The 21,320-nt window shown below is 42.8% G+C and overlaps 1 protein-coding gene across 4 annotated transcripts in view; it reads right to left on the bottom strand.

Moving 5' to 3' along the window:
• Window positions 1-3,108: 3,108 nt before the first annotated feature.
• The window catches only part of ADK (adenosine kinase), a 161,417-nt gene continuing 143,205 nt past the window's right edge, over window positions 3,109-21,320 (bottom strand). For all 4 annotated transcript variants that reach the window (XM_075841852.1, XM_075841853.1, XM_075841854.1 and 1 more), the window contains 5 exons: window positions 15,567-15,737; window positions 13,831-13,866; window positions 13,389-13,503; window positions 7,600-7,686; window positions 3,109-4,650 (listed from right to left, as the gene is read on the bottom strand). In XM_075841852.1, the coding sequence (XP_075697967.1) occupies window positions 4,526-4,650; window positions 7,600-7,686; window positions 13,389-13,503; window positions 13,831-13,866; window positions 15,567-15,737 (534 nt within the window). In that variant the 3' untranslated portion in view covers window positions 3,109-4,525. The remainder of the gene's footprint in view (window positions 4,651-7,599; window positions 7,687-13,388; window positions 13,504-13,830; window positions 13,867-15,566; window positions 15,738-21,320) is intronic.

The following is a 21,320-nucleotide window of genomic DNA, read 5'->3' as shown; positions in this document are numbered from 1 at the left end:
AACAGTTTTATTGCTAACTAGCTTTTATACCCGGCGTTGCTCGGGAGGTTGACTTACGGTATAGATAGAGTAAAAGCTCACGATTTGAATTTAATTGCTAGAAAGTGTTAATAATGTTATTGGAAGCATAAAAGACATGAAGCAATATATTCATTACTGATATACTGTATACTATACCTTCTTATATTGCATGTTTTATCCTATAGAATTATATAGTATACTATGGTAGTTTTATATGGTTTATTTTATACTATATATTTAGTACTATATACAGTCTATACAATGCATTATAATACCTTTCCTCCTATACTACAGTCTTCATTCAGAATACAGCGCTCGGTTCCAGTCACAACATTGAGCGCTTCCCTCAATTTCCTTAACCCCCTATGTCCCACGTCAGGTGAGTACACCAGCGTCGCGCTGTATGAATATGATATGCTGCACCTATAATCCCAATCCGCATCAATTCACGGTCTCATCGAGCCGCTAAATCACACCCATTATGGTAATGAGGACACCTAGTCGGCTTCTCATTGGCGCGTTCCTTTTGAGAGGCGTTTCCCCAGGTCGGAGTCGCGGCTGGCTGGACTGTGCAGTACAGGAGCTATGTTGGGAGGCTGAGGATCGCAGTGCATGTGTGGACTGTACCGGGGGGGCTCTGTTCCACTGGGCTGGGGGGGGCTCTCCATGAGGGAGGGGAGGTCTGAGGATACAGAGGAGAGAATGGACAAGCAGATGTCTCGGTGTAAGATAGTGGTGGTCGGGGACACTCAGTGTGGGAAGACGGCTCTGCTTCATATGTTCGCTAAAGACTGCTACTCAGAGGTAACCGGCTCCTGTATACCTGCTCATCCCTCTGATAATAGTGCTTGGACATTATACAAACTCTATACTGCCCCTGTAGTGTGCCCCAGGGGTACAGCTATTAGTCATATATATTCTCGAAAGTTTGTCGAAAGGAACATCATTTGGATCGAGTTGAATGCGAGGAATAAAGACAACTTCCCCCTTGGCACGTCCTGTTAGTATGGTGGCCTCGATGACGTGATCCATTTTAAACCAATGAAAAATCGGGCTTCAAACAAACAAACTTTTTGAAAATACATATAAGATTATTTTGAAACTTACCATATTACGGTCGCTGTTACCGTAGGGCTCCCGCACCTCCACATCTGATATTGTATCGGTCTATTAAATTGTATCCGCCACAGCCCAAGTTTAATGTATAGGGTGGGAGCTTTTTCACGGCATATATGTGAAACGTAGGCAAAAAACGTGATGTGAATGGGGCCCCACTATGAAGCAGCCACACAGGCAAATACTAGCAAAATATTAGAGGGGTTGTCCGGTTTCAGCAAATTAAGGTTATTTTTTTTAGTAGATTTAAAATTTATAAAATTTTCCAATATCCTTTCTGTATTAATTCCTCATGGTTTTCAAGATCTCTGCTTGTTGTCATTCAGTAGGAACATTCATGGTTTACTTCCATTGGATAAAATTCTTCAATGGTCATGTGATGTGGGATCGTTACAGTATGTGTACCAGTGTATTCTAACAATCCCAGCACCTTAACATGACTATGGACACTATTTTATCCACCGGAAGTAAACAATGAATGTTCCTACTGAATAACAGCAAGCAGAGATCTTGAAAACTAAGGAATTAATACAGAAATGTCTTGGAAATTGGCATAACTTAATTCTACAAAAAAATAAATAACATTCATTAGCTGAAAACGGACAATGCCTTGAACTTGATGGACATGTGTCTTTTTTTCAAACATACTATGTAACCCCTTAGTGACCAGCCTATTTTAGGTCGTAATGACCACGCTATTTGTTAAGTTTTTCCACCGTCTCATTCAAAGAGTTATAACGTTTTTATTTTTGCGTCGACATCGCTGTATAAGGCCTTGTTTTTTTTTGTGAGACAAGTGGTCATTTTTAATAGCACCATTTTGGGGTACACAATATATTGATTAACTTTTATTCTTGGGGGGGGATAGAAAAAAACCCCGCAATTTTGCCACTCTTTTGCATCCTAAATCTACGCCGTTTACCGTTTGGTATAAATAACACAATAACTTTATTCAGCGGGTTGCGACAATACCAAATTTGAATAGATTTTGTATGTTTTACTACTTACACAGTAAAAACACTTTTTTTTTCAAAAATATTTGTTTTTTTGTCTCCATATTTGAAGAGCCATAACGTTATTTTTCCGCCAATGCAATTGTATGACACTTTTTTTTTTTTGCGGGACGACTTGTACTTTTTATCATTTTGGAGTAGATGCGACTTTTTATCACTTTTTTTAAGGCAGGATGCACAGAAAACAGTAATTCTTGGATGTTTTTTTTTATTTAATCATTTTCGGTGTCCGCCGAGCGGGTTAAATAATGTAATAGCTTTATAGTTGGGTTTGTTATGGACACTGCGATAACAAATATCTAACTTTTTATTTGTTTTTTCATAATAAGGCATTTTGTAAGGGGGAAAAAAAGTGGGTTTTTCATATTTTTTACTTTAGATTTTTATTTATTATAAACTTTTTTATTAGTCCCACTAGGGGGATCATCTGATCGCTTTTATAATACGCTGCTATACATCTGTATTGCAGTGTATTACTGCCTGTCCGTGTAAAACGGACAGCCATCTGCTAGGCCATGCCTCTGGCATGGCCTAGCAGGAATTAAATAGAGGCAGACCCAGGGGCCTTTATTAGGGTCCCGACTGCCATCGAAACACCAGCACTCTGCGATCGCATTGCGGGATGCCAGTGGGGTGAGTGAGGGAGCCCCTTCCCTCCAAAACCACTCAGATGCGGCACTCGCTATCGAGCGCTCCATCTGAGGGGTTAAACGAGCGGGATGGATACGGATTTCGAACTCGCCCGTTCGAGAAGGTCTGCTCCCTGCCCTCAGCTACCTCCGGTAGCGGAGAGCAGGGAGATTTAACTGCTCCCAGCGGTGTTTGTTTATTCCGATGCAGCGCCGTAAAAATGCGTATGCATCAGAACAAAGCCCGTTAGCGGCCGCCGTAAAAACACCTATGGCCGGTCACGAACACGTTAAGGATCATGTCAAAAAAATAGAGTCAAGAGGAGGAATTATACAAGTCCATTCTGTTTTATTTGTAAGTATCAAATTACACATTGCAACACAAAGACTTTGCGAACATCACATACTAATAAAAAGGGGGAGAGGAGAAGACAAAAGCTTTCTTAAAAATTGATAACTGTGCGTTGTATCCAATCACTGCAACAGAGAACTAGCGAACAACTCTCGGCACAAGTGTTGCTGGCGCTCGTCGACCGTGCTTGGATTTAAAATACATTTTGGCATACCATGTTTAATAAATCAAGACGATCCTGTATGAATAATTCTGTACCTGATTCTGACAGTATTTGCACCATCATTAAATAAGGAAAAACAAAAAGAACGATCCATAGCTTACATGGAGCAGGAGGACACGGTTATTGTATTACAAACATTGTAGAAGTTCTGGATCGATCACAACGTCTTTATGTGCTCAACAGGTCACCCAGCACCAGAACTTTAATTGGTATTAAAAATATAGTGGAACGTGGTAGTATGGGGATGCCAACTCTGCGCTGTACATATGAAGGCCATCATGAAGCATGAGTGCGTGAACGTTTAATTCCATTTGATCCCTATATCTGTACCGGGGGGAGGGGAGGGGGCGGGGTCTAAAAAAATTGGATTACCAATACGTGGCAAATCAAATTTGCATTTCCACAGACAATCAGATTGAGGATATATCATGCATAGTCACATGTGATCTTATACCAATTTGAAGACCTCCATATATTAATCCATTTTTCCATAATTAGCTATAACTGACTTTGTAAACATTTTCAAAAGCAGCATAAAGCAATGCGTAATTTTATAGAAAAGTGTAGCAATATATGTTCAAGTGGTATCATGACCAAATATTCTGTGGCTATTCCAGAAATATAAGCCATAAAAGTCAATTGTTAGGCGAGGGTATCACGTCTGGGACCCCCCCCCCCCCCCACCTATTGGGAGAACAAAGGTTCTTGACCCCTGTTTTGCGCTCCAGGGCTGCCACGCAGAGGATGTGAATAGGTGGCCACACAAGGGCACATCTACCATTTAACATCTTATTTTCCGGCCACAATGGGTTGCAACATTGGGGTCAAGGACCCACGACAGATGGGGGTCTCCGTCTAATAGACCTTTATAACTTATCCTGTGGATTGGCCATCAATATCTTTAATCTCAATACCCCTTTAAGAACATAATTTTAAATATTGGTAACCTAAATATTGTCAGTCACATTATGTGAGGGAATTTTTGAACATTTCCCTCCCCAAATACTGGGCAAGAGTAAATGGTGCAGAGGTAGAGAGGTATGAGGGAGGGTACACATTACAATTTTTTGGAGGGGACAGAAACAAAGAATACAAGTTTCTGTAATCTGAAGAGAGGATGGTGAGGAGGAAGTAGGGACCTCCAGGTATGTGGCTCACAGGTTCCCTCCCTTTATTTGAAGTCAGGTTTTTCTGGGAAAGTACAACCAGCCCGTCGGATTACCACATTAGCAGAATAATGGCCAGCTCGGATACACTCTTCTGAGGGTTTGTCAGACACCAACTGGGAGAGGAAACCTGTAAAGAAAAAAAAAACAAAACAGTTGGATGCATAACGGATTCTTTGATTTTGAGGGACATAAGGGCCTATTCACATCAGCGTCTGTTCTTTTTGGGGTTTGAGTTAATCTGTTCCATCAGAGGAACAGATGAACGAAAAGCCGAAAACTATCGCTTCGGTTTGCGTTAGCATTGATTTTAATGCAGTGTCATTTTAATGGTAATGCTTCCGTTGCAGTTGGTTTCCGTTCCGTAAAGTTTCCATTTTAACTGAAACAATAGCGTAGTCGATTACGCTATTGTTTGTGAAAAAAAACGGAAACTTTACAGAACGGTAACCAGCTGCAACGGAAGCATTACCATTAAAATGACACTGCATTAAAATCAATGCTAACGCAAACCGAAGCGATAGGTTCCATTCGGCTTTTCGTTCATCTGACTAAATGGTTGAACGGATACCCCAAACGGAACTGATGTTAACATGCTCGAAGACTGCAATAATCTGAGTTTACATCACAAGGACTGCAGTATCTAGAAATACTCCAAACAAACTGCATGAAAACATGATGGAGGCAGCATTAGCAGACGTGTTAAAAAAAAATCTAAAAGAATTTAAAAAGAAAAAACAAAAAAAAAACCAGAAAGAAACAAGAAGTGCAGACTTGCCTTGAACAGCTCAAAATATACCGGCAAAAAGTCTGCAATTATCTAAATCAGTGTTTCCCAACCAGGGTTCCCTATTTCAGCTTGCTCAAAGATGCTTAGCGTGGGGGCAAGAAAAGAAGACTACAAATCTTGGCCACATTTTTAGGGGTTCCCCCATAGTATTAAGGATGGGAATCCCTGATCTGAACAAAAATAATCATATAACATCAACATTGATTAAGGACGTTTTGGTCTTGCCAAACAAATCTGATTGGCTTAAGCCCTTTTACAGCGGCCGGTGCAGCGAGCGCCGATCAACGTGACATCGTTGATCGGCGCTTGTTTGCTCCTGTTACATAGAGCTATGGATGGGGACGAGCGGTCGTTACTCCGATCGCTGGTCCCCATCCATTACTGTCACATCGGCAGTGCGTCTCCCTGTTTACACGGAAATGTGCTGCTGACAACGATAATATTTTACTTTTTTTTTTTTAAAAACAAGACGATCAGCAGATGATCGAGCGTTTGCTCGTTCATCTGCTGATCGTTCTCCTGTTTACACAGGACAATTATCGGCAACGTGTGTTCTACTAATAGTCTGCCCGATAATCGTCCGGTGTAAAACCCCCTTTAGTGAAGTTCTAAACTTGACCTTGGTAAGGCTGTTCACGTATATTTCAACTTTCAGGGCTACTATTGATTTTGTACAATACGAATGTTGGTACTCGGATTAATTAATAGCTTGCTGTAAATTTCCACATTTGTGCATGAATTCCCATCTTCTAACATATCGTAGTGTTGGTATATTTCATGCTCTCAAAACCCCGAATTACTATTACAAAGAAGCTGCTGTGCTCTTTAGAGCGTCATGTTAATTCGGGGCCCGTCAGTCTCTCCCAGCTTTAGAGCTCATGCACACGGATATGGAGATTGTATGGCTCCTTAGTACGAAGCCGCACAGCCTCCCTACACTGCCGCACAGCCTCCCTACACTGCCGCACAGCCTCCCTACACTGCCGCACAGCCTCCCTACACTGCCGCACAGCCTCCCTACACTGCCGCACAGCCTCCCTACACTGCCGCACAGCCTCCCTACACTGCCGCACAGCCTCCCTACACTGCCGCACAGCCTCCCTACACTGCCGCACAGCCTCCCTACACTGCCACACAGCCTCCCTACACTGCCACACAGCCTCCCTACACTGCCACACAGCCGCTCTACACTGCCGCACAGCCGCTCTACACTGCCGCACAGCCGCCCTACACTGCCGCACAGCCTCCCTACACTGCCACACAGCCTCCCTACACTGCCACACAGCCTCCCTACACTGCCACACAGCCGCTCTACACTGCCACACAGCCGCTCTACACTGCCACACAGCCGCTCTACACTGCCACACAGCCGCTCTACACTGCCACACAGCCGCTCTACACTGCCACACAGCCGCTCTACACTGCCACACAGCCGTCCTACACTGCCACACAGCCGTCCTACACTGCCACACAGCCGCTCTACGGAGTTATTCTCCTGTAGAAGCATTGCTACTGTACAAATGGAGCACGGCACGACTATTTTCTGCGAACCCTCATTTGGGTCAGAGACTGTTAGGCCATTAGTCAAATTAAATATTTATGTAACCCTTTCGCTGCCGGGACACTTCACACTTGGGGCTCGCCCACACGCTGCGGAATTGCCACGTGTTTTCCAGACGGAATTTTGGATGGAAAAAACACGCAGCAGAATACAGTAGCAGCAGAGTGGATGAGATTTAACAAATCTCATCCACACGCTGCGTAAAAATTAAGACCTGCGGTGCGTATATTTCGTACCGCAGCATGTCAATTCCTGCTGTGGAAAGTGGCCAGAATTGCTGGGTTTTTCAGAGGAGACGTCTCCATCTCCTAACAATGCGAAAAACGCAGCAAAATATGCACCATTTTCTGCCGTAAAAACTGCATCTATTTGACATTTACGACATATTCTGTGGATATGTCAAAAATGTCCTTCATGGGAAAACCCCTTTAACACAAATAAAACCTAAATGATAAAAAAATATATATTTTAATATATCTATCCCCATACCCATGTATTTTATTTTTATAAAGTAGACATCTGGCACCCAAATTAATTATTGGTGCCTTCATGCAATTTCGTATCAAAGCACTGCTAATATATATATATTTTTTTAAAATATTTTATTTATATTACACACACACACACACACACACACACACACACACACACACACACACACACACACACGTTTAGAGTCATGACTTATTACATACATAATTAGAAAGTGAAAGGGTAGAGGAACTTACCTCCAACAAAAGCATCACCTGCTCCATTGGTATCTACAATTTTACTCTGGTCAATTTCTAAAACCGGGAACGACACAACTTCATCAGCTGGGGAGTGAAAGAAACGATTAGTACAAGATTTAAAAATAATGGATGTATATTATGATCACAGCATGACAAGAAAAGCAAAAAAAGGTTACTTAAAAAGCATAAAGGGTATCCTGGACTTTATCGCATATTAACCACAAGGTGTATGGCCGAATGAAGAGAACCAGTAGGAAACGCTCTCGAAACGCCTTCACATTGCAGAAAGTGCAACAACCCTGACTTTTGAGAAAAACAAACCAAGCTTTTGTAGTCTAGCAATACTCGAACTTTTTTCATGTGACAAATAGTGTAGCCTTTATGGAGGGAAAAAAAAAGGCAAATAGGCAAAAAATGGGTAAATTCAAAGACGACGCTGCAGAAATTAAAATCGGAAAAAAAAAATCACCCAACCAGTGGCCACAAAAAGTCAGAAATTTGTTATCAGAAAATCATGGCCCAAAAATAAAATTGTATTCTTCTAGATTAAAGCAAATCAGAACAGTGCAGCATAACTAAAGCAAGGCCCGACCGCAGCAAAACCGGGCTGAGGAAGGAAAACTCCGATACAAATATACATTTACCCCGCAACTCAAGCGTAATGTTATCTCTCCAGGCCCCGCCTGACCCAGGAGCGCCTTAAAATCCAAGGTTTCCACAATTGCATGCAGATCCACTTTCATAAGCCATGAGAACGTGTGGAGGTTACTGGATGGCTCGCACTGGCTGGATACAGGACGTGTAGCATTGGCCTGTGCAATGAATGCAAACTCTTAACCCTTTGTCTCCTCAAACCCTGCAATATTTCCCCACTGTAATGTTTATAAGACGCCATCTGCAAGGTGGGTGTGTTGAACTACATACTCTGTACTATCTGCTATTTAACCCTTTGTCTGATACTTTGAGAACGGTAAACTTGAAGGGGTTTTCCACCTTCAGACAACCGATGACCTATCCACCGGATAGGTCATCAGTAGATCATCAATGTGGGTCCGACACCCGGACCCCGCACCAATAAGCCGCTCCGGTGGCTATGTACGGAGCCGGAAGCAGTTGGCTCCATTCATAGCATAGCAGCCGTGCTGCAGAACTGCAGGTCCGCTCCTATTCACTTGAACAGCGCTGCAGCTCGGTCGCTATTCCGTGGCCGGAGCGAACGGCTTCCGGCATGTACGTCCGATGCACGGAGGCACTGGACCAGCTGATCTGTACGGGGACCGGGTGTCGAACCCCCACAGATCATGTACTGATGACCTATCCGGTGGCTAGATATTAGAAAGCGGAAAACCCCTTTAAGTACAGTTAGTCGAAAAAGAAACCACTTAATAATTGATGCAGATTAAAACCGATCTAGAAAGCTCTCCTCTGTACGTAAAAGGAAGCATGAAGGTCACATGAAAGCTGGAGTGACACTCGAGTGCTTTATGGAATGCTCACAATGTACAGACTGGCATACCGCAAGGAATAAAGTGTGCAAAATAGCTCTCCTCCAGAAGGAAGAAAACGGACTTACAGGATAGTGGCCTATAAGTGGCACTAGAGAAACAATGTCTGAGCCTCGAAACATGATTCGGGTTAATGGCCAAACTAAAGCCACCCATCTGTGGACAGCACTGTGTCTGAGGTGTCGCTCCTCATCATCATTTCAGAGTAGGGTTCTGGTTGGTAACGGAAGTTTCAAAGACTTGATAAAGCTTTTTTTCTTAACTTGCCTGTTATATCTCAGGCTTCATGCACATTATTGTATTGTTTCGGCCGCAATTTATCTGCATTTTTGCAGACCTATTCTTTTCTATGGCCCCATGCACACAACCGTGATTTACACAGATGGGGGGGGGGGGGGGGGGGCGGCAAATCTAAAGCAAAAAAAAAACAATCTCAGGACAAGTCATTTTATGGTCCGGGTTTACGGATTCCCCAATACTGGTGAACTGTTGTGGATCTGTGAGTGCGGATGACACACGGATGCACAACAAGGTTTTTTTTGCGTTCCAGCGAACCCGTGGTTTTGCGGACCAGATACGGTTGGGTGCATGAGACCTAGGCGTTTGAAGAGGGTGAAGACAGATTGATCGAACATCTGTTGATGAACTGTTTTTTCTAACACCATGTTACATGACTGAAATGAAACTTTACAAAAAATGCCATGCACCCCAATAACATAAGTTGTAAAATATTCACCTGTAAATATTTACATAATTATCACATTCTAATGACAGAAACCAACAATTATACAGAATTTGCAGTTAAAAATAAATAAATAAAAAAAATAAAAAAAAAGATCCATAAATTTCCACCATGGCAGAGTATACAGAGAGTTTCTATAAAGGAGATGTTAGACTGACATGTAGTCCTCCATGAACTGTAGTGTGTGTTATACAGAGCCCCAGCTGCTGAAGAACATCATTAAGAACATTTCATATCAATCAGTGGATAGGAACCACTTACTATAACCTCTGTTCCCTGCAAAATGTTATTGTTTTTTTGTTTCCAAATTTTCCAAAACTAAAACTTCTACAAACGATATTCTGCATCACAGAGATTAAAGGGGAACGGGAAGTCTTGTTTTCCTACAGTTTAATATTATGGCACAATATATTCCCTGAAGTTGTAGAAAGTCAGACTAGAGGTGATTAGGGTAACTTATCTATGCAATCGTGTATGGAAAGGAGAAGCCTCGTTCCCGGTCTTCTTATTCTCCGTGGCAACTAACTTGGAATTTCTGGCAGCAGCTGGCCCGTCAGTTAAAGCTGAATTTCAGAGCAATGCAAGATGGGAAACCAAGAGGTGCCAGGACGGCCCTACTCGTTATGGGTACTGCTCTATTCATTATCATGTCAATGGAGTCCAGACAAAGCCGGGTTATGAGAACCTCCCAGAGCATCCTGACTCAATCAAGCCACAATGCTTCTTACAAGAGCATCTGTAACACAGACGTGATGATGTGGGGGCCTCTTAGGGGTAACTCTGAAGGCTGGCTGATATTTCAGCAGGTTCATAACAAAAAAAACACTATTTTTTCAAGTTAATATTGACTTGCACAAAAATTAGATGCGTTTTATTTTTAGGAACACAAGCAGCTTTCAGAATTATGAGGTAGGGACATCTGATTATCGTTGGTTAAGTTTGCCCGAAGACATAACAATGTTTGGCCGACATCTATGTTCCCGGATTCCCTCATAAACAAGCATATTTGTGCCAGCTAGACGTGATTATTATTTCAATACAGGGCCAATAAGTGTCTACCAGACCTCTGTGGTCTAGGTGGTCTCCAGTGAGGGGAAAAAAAATAAAAATATTCTGACAAGTTGAGATCCCTTCCTGATACTTGATCGAAGTGATCGTGGGACAGTCCTGATCATCCACATGCAAATTAGATCGCTGGCGATTCCCATTAAAGACAGTGGGAGATGGTTACAAATATTTTATATGGATCTTCCGATCTATCAGGCTGGATTTTTCCTATTTTCATCTGTTATTTTTCTCAGGGTATGAGGTCTGGCAACCACTCACTTCCATCTGGCTCTACAGAAATAACCTACAGGCCAATTTAAGACAAACAAAAATTTTGGGTTGTGAGATTTGGGGTTATAGAAGCTGGGACAGTTTTCCACTGCTTGTGTCTGGGACTGCATTTTAGCCCAATTCACTTCAATCTTTCGGGCAAAAATAAATTTTAGGTTTACGGCTGGATTAAAGGAATACTAAACCTAGAAAGTGCTCAAAATAATAATAAAAAAATACCCCAGCAGTTATTCAATCGTCCCGTTGATCCTATTTAGTTTCGTATTGCAATACTGAGAAATATATAAAGAATTTTTCATATGTATTTCAGAAGATCGGCCCTCTGTGTCTTGCTGTAGGACATGGTTTTATCATTCATTTCTAGGTATAGAGTTCCTTGAAGCCCCTCTGTACTGTAGACATGGTCTGTGAAATGGGCTAAACATCAAAAAGATCCACTTCTAATTGAGGCTTGATTTTTAGCTGAGGAGGCAATTGCTGAACTCCGATCAGCCCAAAAACGTACACGTAATTATAGGCGGGGGAAATCCCAGACAGACGTTTACTGAAGCAATTAAAGTTCCTAATCATTTGATCCTGTAAAAGATGACAGTTTCTTGCAGTTAATTATCGAAGAACAGGCAAGTAATTTCCCATTAATGGAGTAACCCCGTCCTCCCCATGAGATCATTGCGGTTACATGATTCTTTTTTGAACGTTCATGGTAAAGATAGAAAACTTGTAAGCTCGAAAGGAAAAAAAAAAAAATATATCACACTTTTTCCTGCCAACAAACTTATCAGCCCCTTCCTTAGGTCTGTTGCATTAAAGGCCCTATTACATGGGCCAATGATCGGGCAAAACGCTCCCGATCATTGCCGTTTGTAAACAGGGTAACAACCAGCCGATTACAGAGGAAAAAACCCACTGGTTCATCAGCTGATCTGCTCTTTTATGCAGAATCTTTAAGGATAAGGCCACACGATGCGTCATGGACGCGGTTACGCCCAAACCGATGTTCTTCTCATCCCATAGAAAAAACCAAAATGCACGCTTGGCCAAGAGTGTGTGTGTGTTTATGGGGCTGGTCCTGAGGAATAACGTGCATTAGGAAGCCTAATATCTGCAGCCGGAACTTTAAAGCATATCTCTGTCCGGGGAAGCTACGTCACTGGGGATTCCCTTGGGTAGCCCCTGTGAAGCAATGGGGACTCTGGCTGTAACGGACTTGCGATCTGGTGGTGGTGGTGGTGGGGGGGGGGGGGGGGGGGCGGGGAGGCCGCTGTGCAGGGCTGCCTCTGCTGCATTGGGTAGCTCCAGCGATACCGGTCCATATATGAACAGTTACGTCAGGAGCTTCGTGACGCATTTGCTTAAAGGAAGCCTCTGGCGGATGCCCTTCAGTGCCATCCATCACTTATAAGCCCCCTCATGTTTAAAAATAGAAAGAAAAAGTATACCGTGCAGTACACTTTTTTTTACCGCAGTATCCAGCAAAAGCGTAGCAGACTACGCTAATTTATCCTAAAAAATAAAAAAGTATAAAGATGTTTACAAGTCTGATGGAGGCCAAAAGGAAGCTCTTCTGGTCTCTGTCGGGCTAATGGAGCCCTATGGACACTTAACAAGTACATTGGGAGCTTTCCCGTTGTACACCTTAAACGTAGCGCTAAAATGCAGTGTGAAAGGGGCCTTGGGTCCTGTTCACTTCACTGTTTTTGTTTACGTTAAGCATGTACCTTAGAAAAGCACGTTAAACGTCTCCATTGTCTGATGGAAGCAAGAGAGTGTCCTTTTTGCCACCATCTGGCTAGTATAACACAAAAAAGGGGTCTGGCATAGCATATTAGACTATACTTTTTCCATCCAGCAAAAAAACAAAACAAATAAAAAACAAAAAAACGTATGCAATAAACTGACATTTTTTACATTAATAGCTTTTCATGAAACGGATGCCATTATATGGGTAACAGATGCATTAAACGGATGCCAAACAGCGGCATCCGTCACCCACAGACTATAATGGCATCCGTTTAACAGATAAGTCCTGAAAAGCTAAACGGAGACAAAAACGCGATGTGACTATAGCCTTAGACGTGAAAGGTCTCATTGGCTTAGAAAAAGTTTAAATGCCATACTGGGTCATCATTGATTGTCATTCAAAGTCATTTCAAATCAAAAACTCCCGTGTACGCTATTCTTTACTTGAATCAGAAACATACCGGTTGCCATGATGGTGTCCTCATGTCCCTGTGTAAACACAACAATCCGAGGCCTTTTCGTGTTAATCTTTGGCAGTGCCTGAGTTTTCCTGGCAATTTCCTTGATATCATCAGTCTGAAAACGTCAAGATATGAAATAATAATAAAAAATGATCAATAACTGAATCTCCCCAATAACAAGACTATGGTTTGTATGTTTAATATATATGCGGATTGAGGATGTGCTAGAAAACAAATTGGGTGAATACCGGCCGATAGCCCACAAAGGAACCTTTTACGTAACGTTCGAGTGTCCTATTCACGCTCCCTTTTCTGGGTTGTTCTTTTTTTCCCCCCTTTTCAAACGGATCGGTTAACACGCATCCTAATGAATGCTAATCTGAAAAAGCCTTTTAATCTTACCCCTCAGTATTGAGGCTAGAGGGACGTCTGCTTAACTTACCTCAAATCCTTGCTCTTTGGCAAAAGTAGCAGCTTCCTGAAATGACAAGCGAGATTATGAACGGACAGGTAGGTGTACGAGATCTGATGAGTAACAGGTATACAAGGGTTAAACAGGTGAAAAGCTTTAAAAAGGTACTCGACTGAAGTACGATCCGTAAACATAGGTCGTTGATCTAGTGCCAAGAACTTGAATTTGTGTATTATGTTCCTGAGGGACGACTTTGCTTTCCCGTGTTGGCTGCTCCAGAGTCATTACAGTTATTGCCGGATGATAATTAGAGATTTCGGTGCCTTCCGTGGGGAGATAAATACCCTAGACGGGTGAAAATTAACTTACAGATGTAATTTGTACGGACAATGACCAAATAGGGTATGTCCTGTATCAGAGGACTATTACAGGTTCAAGTATCCAGGTAGAATTAGGAATTTTTGTAAAATACAACATGCAGTTAAATGCACGGGGCCAAGACAGATTTCTTCATACGCAGAATGCAGATCACTTGCTCCAATAAACGGTCTCTATTAACAGACATGTCATTTACGGATTTTTGCAGATCTCACTTTAAGGCCTTATGCGCACATCCTTCACCGTTTTCACGTCCATTTAAAATGGATCCGTGTGTCTGTTGTGACATCTGTGTGGTTTCCCTGCTCGCTCCACATCCGTTCCGTTTTAAACGCTCCGTTAACATCCATCCGGTGTGTTGAATGCAGGGAACTTTGGCACGCCCTGGCGTTACTTGGCAACGGATCCGTGAAAAACTGACGGCACACTGATGCCTTCCGTGTGCCGTCCGTTGTTTTGACGGACCCATAGGCTTCAATGGCCGAGACGGACGGAACAGTTAAAACAGGAGTGTGCATTAACCCATAGAAATAAACGTGTCATTGTGCTATCCATTGAAAAACAAACAAAAACGGAGAGCACCCTGAAGAACATGATTGAAGCGGGCATGAGGCCTAAAGTGGATGAACAGGATTAGAAAAAGATGGCTGCTTTCTTCCAAAAACATTCATCCTAAGGATGAGTCGGTATCCCAGCAGTGGGTCTCCCACGATCAGTAAGCAATGGCCTATCCTTGTGGTATGCCATCACTAAATATGTTGAGAAAAACCATTTAAAAAGAACCTGTCATGTTTTTGTTATTTTTTTTAGACCACATCCCTCCCCTTATTTCTGGCATCCTCTCTATTCCAGCGCCGTCATTTTTAATTTTTTTTGGGCCTCCCGTATTCCTATATCCTCCGCTTCGCTTGACGCCTACTGATTGGACAGAATCAGTGATGCAGGAGGAAACGCCTACTGAGAGGTCTCCTCCCCTCTGTACCTTTACTCAAAATTAGCATATTAGGTGCCAAGCGGAGCAGGGGGCCTTAGCGGGACAACGGGAGGGCCAAAAATAAAACAAAATTACAGAACTGGAATCGAGAAGACGCCGGGAATAAGGGAAGGTTTGAAAAAAAAAAAAGTTACAGGTCTGAAATCAAATTAATTTAAAAAGGGAACAGAATTTCTTGGCTTAGTGATTTGTATTTATTGATCTATGAATCATAGCGACAAGTAATTTTACAGGGAGTAAAAATAAATGCAACACGGCAAGGCGTCATATTGATCATCAGCTTGTATTGGACACCATCACCACAGATAGAAGCCGGAGAATCTGTATTTAGAGTCATTGCACATTCCTAATAAAATCTCATACATACATTTTTTGTCATCCATGTTTTCCTTACCGTTTCATTCCCAAAAAGAATATCCACATAAGGCATGACTTTCATGAGAGGCTCCTTGAAGAACTGACTAATGAAGGGGGCAGACAAGTTCATGCTAAAGATCTTGTTGTTTTCGGAGGACTGGGTGGCCACTTTGAGGATAGATTCGGGGGAGACCGTGAGGAAAAAACCCTTCAAGAGAAAAAAAATTAAATAAAAATCAGCACTCGTTGATCCTACGGATGTAACGACGAAACCTATGGTTGAAACGATGGACGCCACAATACTAACTCCACCTCATTAAATTACATGAGGTACAACTATCTACACTCTGGAAAGAGACATGACTCAGAAAGAATTATCTCAAACCGCAATAAATTATTATTAGCGTTTGCAAACGTGGCCGATTCGGTTGACTACACCCGTGAAGGAGCGCAGAATTTCTGTAATTCAGACTAAACGCTGCAGGAAATTGTAACATCTGTAACGTCAGAGGCATTGAAAATTGCGGCTTCCCGCACAGATGAGGGGGTTTTAGTCTCTCAACACGTTTCCCCTAGATGGCAGATTTATTTTTATAAACCGATCAGCATAAATTTGGCCTTCGCCATTAAATAAAATGTAACATTTGCACCTACTAGCAAGTATTTTAGCTTTTTGTTCCCTTTTTGGGTTTTTTCACATATGGCATTGGGTCGCAGCAAGAAGAAAAACTTAAGCTGGTTTAATTATATTATAATAATTATAATTAAAATATAAATAATTATATTTTAATGTATAAATATATTTATATGTAAAAACAACCAGCATATTCACTAGCAAAAGAAACGGAATTTTTTTTTAAAAAAAATAGGGTGTATAATAAAACTGAGCAGCTTTATTAGGACAGTTTTTTTTTTCTTTGCCTAATTTTCTCCTAAAAATTACAAAAACGACTTACGCTACCAAAAGACTAGTAACACAATCGATGTTCCAAACAGAGCAGAGCAATAAACACGCAAATCCAAAAATCTACCTCCTATCTTATGATGTCAGACTGGCTGTTGCTCCCTCTTTCCTGTGCTTTACACTGCAGCCCTACTTTTCCAGACTGGCTGCAGTGCATTAAGACAAACCTATTGTTTCACCATTGCCTAACAAACCCCCTAAGGCCAGGATCTCACACACACCATTTTGGTGCAGTTTTTGGGTCAGTTTTTTTGAGCCAACGTTAGAGGTGGATCCAAAATGAAGAAAAGGTTTAAAGAAAAAACTGATCTGATACAGCTCCATTTTTTTGTGTCCACTTCTCGGTTTGGCAAAGAAAAATTAAGCAAAAAAACTGCATCATAAGTTTGTGTGTGATTCTGGCCTAACTGCTCAGCAGGAAATCCGTACCAATTCTTATTACATCAAGGAAGGAATGATGGTAAACGGGAAACAACCAAACGCCCAATAAGAAAAGGACTGTCAAGTACCTGCCACATACTGACCCAAATGATCCTCCTCAACTTTAAAATGTCTCATCTGTGGAAACATTTACGGACTTTAAAAGAAAAGGATTCGAGTGGATACGGCCCCCACATGACTTGAGGGCATGGTCAGCCTGAAGAAGCAATTAAACCCTAATCAGGGGCCGATCAATTACCACAGCAGGGATTACGCCAGGAACACGCAAGCTAATCCGCCGCGGTGTGGGGGCAGGCTGCCCGCCAAGCTCCTCTTCTCAGAAATACTAGCTGGAAGGGAACGTACAGTGGATACAAAGTTATTAGCAATGAGCGGTGTCTGATGAGGGTATTTAATAACTGTGTGATTTGCATTCAGCAAGAAAGTCACTGTTCTACGCAAAAAAAAATTTTTGAAGATTTTGTAGGCTGTGAATTTCTGAAAGGGGAAATAATGCCCAGGATCATGGTGGCAGCCAACTTTTACAAGCCCTTCTAACGTTGAATTTAACCCCTGTCCAGATATGCCTGAGGCTGGATTCACACGAGCATGTTTGGTCCATAAAAGGACGGAACGTATTTCGGCCGCAAGTCCCGGACCGAACTCAGTGCAGGGAGCCGGGCTCCTAGCATCATATTTATGTACGACGCTAGGAGTCCCTGCCTCTCCGCGGAACTACTGTCCCGTACTGAAAACATGATTACAGTACAGGACAGTTGTCCCGCAGCGAGGCAGGGACTCCTAGCGTCGTACATAACTATGATGATAGGAGCCCGGCTCCCTGCAGTGTGTTCGGTCCGGGACTTGCGGCCGAAATACGTTCCGTCCTTTACGGACCGAACATTCTCGTGTGAATCCAGCCTTTTTAGTACCCCTACCGAGTGCACACCCGCTAAGTAAAGCCTCATGCACACGACCATAAGGGTTTTTACTGTCTGCAAATAAGGATCCGTAGTCCTCTGCAAACACGGGATGGTATCTGTATTTACGGATCCACAAAACGGGGAGGAATCTTGGGGAATCTCCTGGCGTCACATAGCAACGCTTCCGCAATTACAGATGTGCACGGAGCCACCTCAGTAGCCATCTGCAATGGCTGAAACGCCCATAGACTTCTATGGGGAGTCCGTGCCGCAATTGCGGACAAAATAGGACACGTGCAGCCAAAAAAATAGGACACGTATATTTTGCGGATCATTTCTATGGCACGGACACATTCGTAAATATACGGAAAGGTGTCTGACTATTCGAAATGAAAGAATTCGCAATTTGATCTGTAATTGATACGATGAAAACTACGTCCGTGTGCATGGGGCCTAAGAGCGGCTCCTATTCTAGCGGATCCAGTTCGGCCGTGGTCTACATAACCCACTATTCATTTTCCCCTAGCAGTCGGATGAACCAGACCACAAAAATAGCTGCAGTGTCCTGGTGAGAAGAAGGACTTCTCTCCCAGCTAAACAGCGGTTGTCAATAAAACCGCATTCTGTCTAATGCGAGCGAATAATCACATCTACCAGGGGGGGCGCCACCATTCCTTCAGGAGACGGCATCAAAAGCAATTACAATGTTCAGTTCTCACTTTTTAATCTCCCTGAAATAAGAGACCGGCCCGGCTTCTGCGCTGGAGCACGTCTAACGTCATACCAATGTCACCTCAGACGCTTCAATGAATTGCTTGCCTTGTAATCTCAATGTTCTTCCAGCTGGAAGGCTATGTGATCCAATGTAGAAAAAATACACAACTTGAATGGTTAAGAGCTGCAATAACAGAAACAGGCCATGGATAAGAGTGGCACTGTTTCTGGAACCTTTTTTCTAATCCTGGTGAACCTTTAATTATTCTCCGTTGAGTTGGCCACCCACGGTGGGATCCAGTGGAGCGATCGAACTGTTATTAGCCTGAAGGCTATGCTTTACTAAAGATCTTGTGAAGGACGTTAACAATGAGGCCCCATGCACACGACCATAGTTTTTATCAGTAATTACGGATAATCTGCAGACCCATTAATTTCTATAGACGACGGACACCTTTCCGCATATTTACGGATGTGTGTCCGGGCCGTAGAAGCGATCCCAAAATATAGAACATGTCCTATTCCTGTCCGCAACTGCAGCGCGGACTAGTCCATAAAAGTCTATGGGAGCGTGCCAAAATGCGGACATCTATGCATGTACATCTGTAGCCTTCCGTAATTGTGGAAGGTAGGGCTGGGCTATTTTGACAAAAAAATAAAAAAATCAATATTTTTTTCAACACTGTTCGATTTGAATCTCGATTTTCTTCTGTTTATTTAACAGTAATACCAAGAGAAAATGTAATAAATTCTTTATATAAATAACTTACATATATTGCTATAATTATTGTACGTAACTTCACAACTTTTAACCTCTGCAAATAGTTTATTTTATCATAAATACAATTAGAAAAATGTATAGCTAATGGATTATAACTTGTGTCAATCTATAATCAATGATACGCTGTGTGCACTGACATCCATCTCTACCCATCACCACCTCAGTAGGGCTCAGACATTGCCGGATTCACACGACCATGAAAAACCGTCCGTGTGTTAGCCGGATGTCTCGGCCCGATCACGATACATGTGAACTGGACTCCTGGCATCATAGACATTTAGGCCACAGTCACACGACAGTGAAAAAGAAATGGCCAATAAAAACTGATCAATGGTCAGTTTTTCATGTCCATTTTGCATCAGTGTCTCCAAATTCTCATCCATTTCCAGTCGTTATTTCATGGCCGTAAAATGTAATTTGTCAGGGTAGATAGTGCCACATTGCCCACATGCAGTGAAAGTGCCCACGTAGACAGCGCTACACCGCCACGTATATCATACCCCACATTTTAGATCGCAGCACCGTCCCCTCCCTTGTAGATAGCACCCCCACAGAGATCGCAGCACCCCCCTCCCTTGCAGATAGCACCCCCAGAGATCGCAGAACCCCCCTCCCTTGCAGATAGCACCCCCACAAAGAGATTGCAGCACCCCCCCTCCCTTGTAGATAGCACCCCCACATAGAGATCGCAGCACGCCCCCTCCCTTGTAGATAGCACCCCAACACAGAGATCGCAGCACCCCCCCTCCCTTGCAGATCGCACCCCCATCCCCCTTGCAGATCCTGCCTCCCTTGTAGACTGCACCCCCACCCCTTGTAAATTGCAGCACCACCCCCCTCCTTTGTAGATCGCGCCGCTGTAGCTGCCACTAGGAGCTGAAGCCCCGGCCGGTGGTTGCCGACGCTCTGGCCGTGGATCTACAATGGCGAGATCTATAAAGGGGGGGGGGGGGGTTTGTTTTTTGGTGCGATCTACAAGGGATCCGCACTATCATTTTGTTCAGTCAAGAACAGCAGTTCGATACGGAAAGCAGAGACAGGACGAGCGGACCAGGAAGTGACGAGGCAGCAGGGCGGAGCTTCCCCCTGCAGCACGGCGCAACTAAAGAATCAATTCTACAATTCTGTTAAAAAAACAAATTCATTAGATTAATCGCCCAGCCCTAGCGGAAGCATGGATATGCGGCAGCCGGGGATTCCCTCCAAAAAATAGTGCCTGAGCGATCATGTGACCTATTCAAGGGGTTGGGACATGTCGGTCTCTTTCTTTTTGCGGCTCCATATATATACCGATGCATTATGGATCGTATTTGCAGACAGCGTGCCAGATATGCGGATGACTACAGATCCGTATTTGCGGACAGTAAAAAAACAAAACAAACAAACACACTAGGGTCATGTGCATGATGCCTTACTCTCTACAGCAGACATACACAATGTCAAATCCAACGTCAGCTTGTGGTGCTCAATGTTCTCCTTAGCAGCTTATAGCAGGAGGAACAGAGCCAACGCAGAACATAAATCTAAGTCTTAAAGGCTAGAAAAATTGGGCTCAATCAGCTTGGAAACAAAAAAAAAAAAAAAACAAGACGCCTAAGCGGTGATCTTTTTAATATGTATGAGTATATGTGTGGTCAATACAGAGAACTAGCATATGATCTGTTCCTTCCAAGAACGCGACCAGGGGACATTCATTGCATGTGGAAGAAAGACGTTTCAGACATCAATATAGGAAAGGCTTCTTTACAGTTAGAGTGGTCAAACTATGAAACCGCAAGAGGTAGTAATGGCAGATACTAAAAAATAATTCTAATAGCTTAGGGATATTTAACTAATTCAACTACAATAAGTATTTACAAGCTTTTAGTTGGTCAATGCTACAGCCGGAGACAGACTGCCGCCATCTAATGCGCACGCATCCTTCATAAACAATACAACAGCACAGAATTATACTTGCTGAACTAATTGTTCCGGTGGGAATGAGATGAT

Source organism: Rhinoderma darwinii, chromosome 11, assembly GCF_050947455.1.
Source record: "Rhinoderma darwinii isolate aRhiDar2 chromosome 11, aRhiDar2.hap1, whole genome shotgun sequence".
Lineage (NCBI taxonomy): Eukaryota > Metazoa > Chordata > Amphibia > Anura > Rhinodermatidae > Rhinoderma > Rhinoderma darwinii.
The sequence above is the reverse complement of the archived record's forward strand: the minus strand, read 5'-3'. Positions and strand labels throughout refer to the sequence as shown.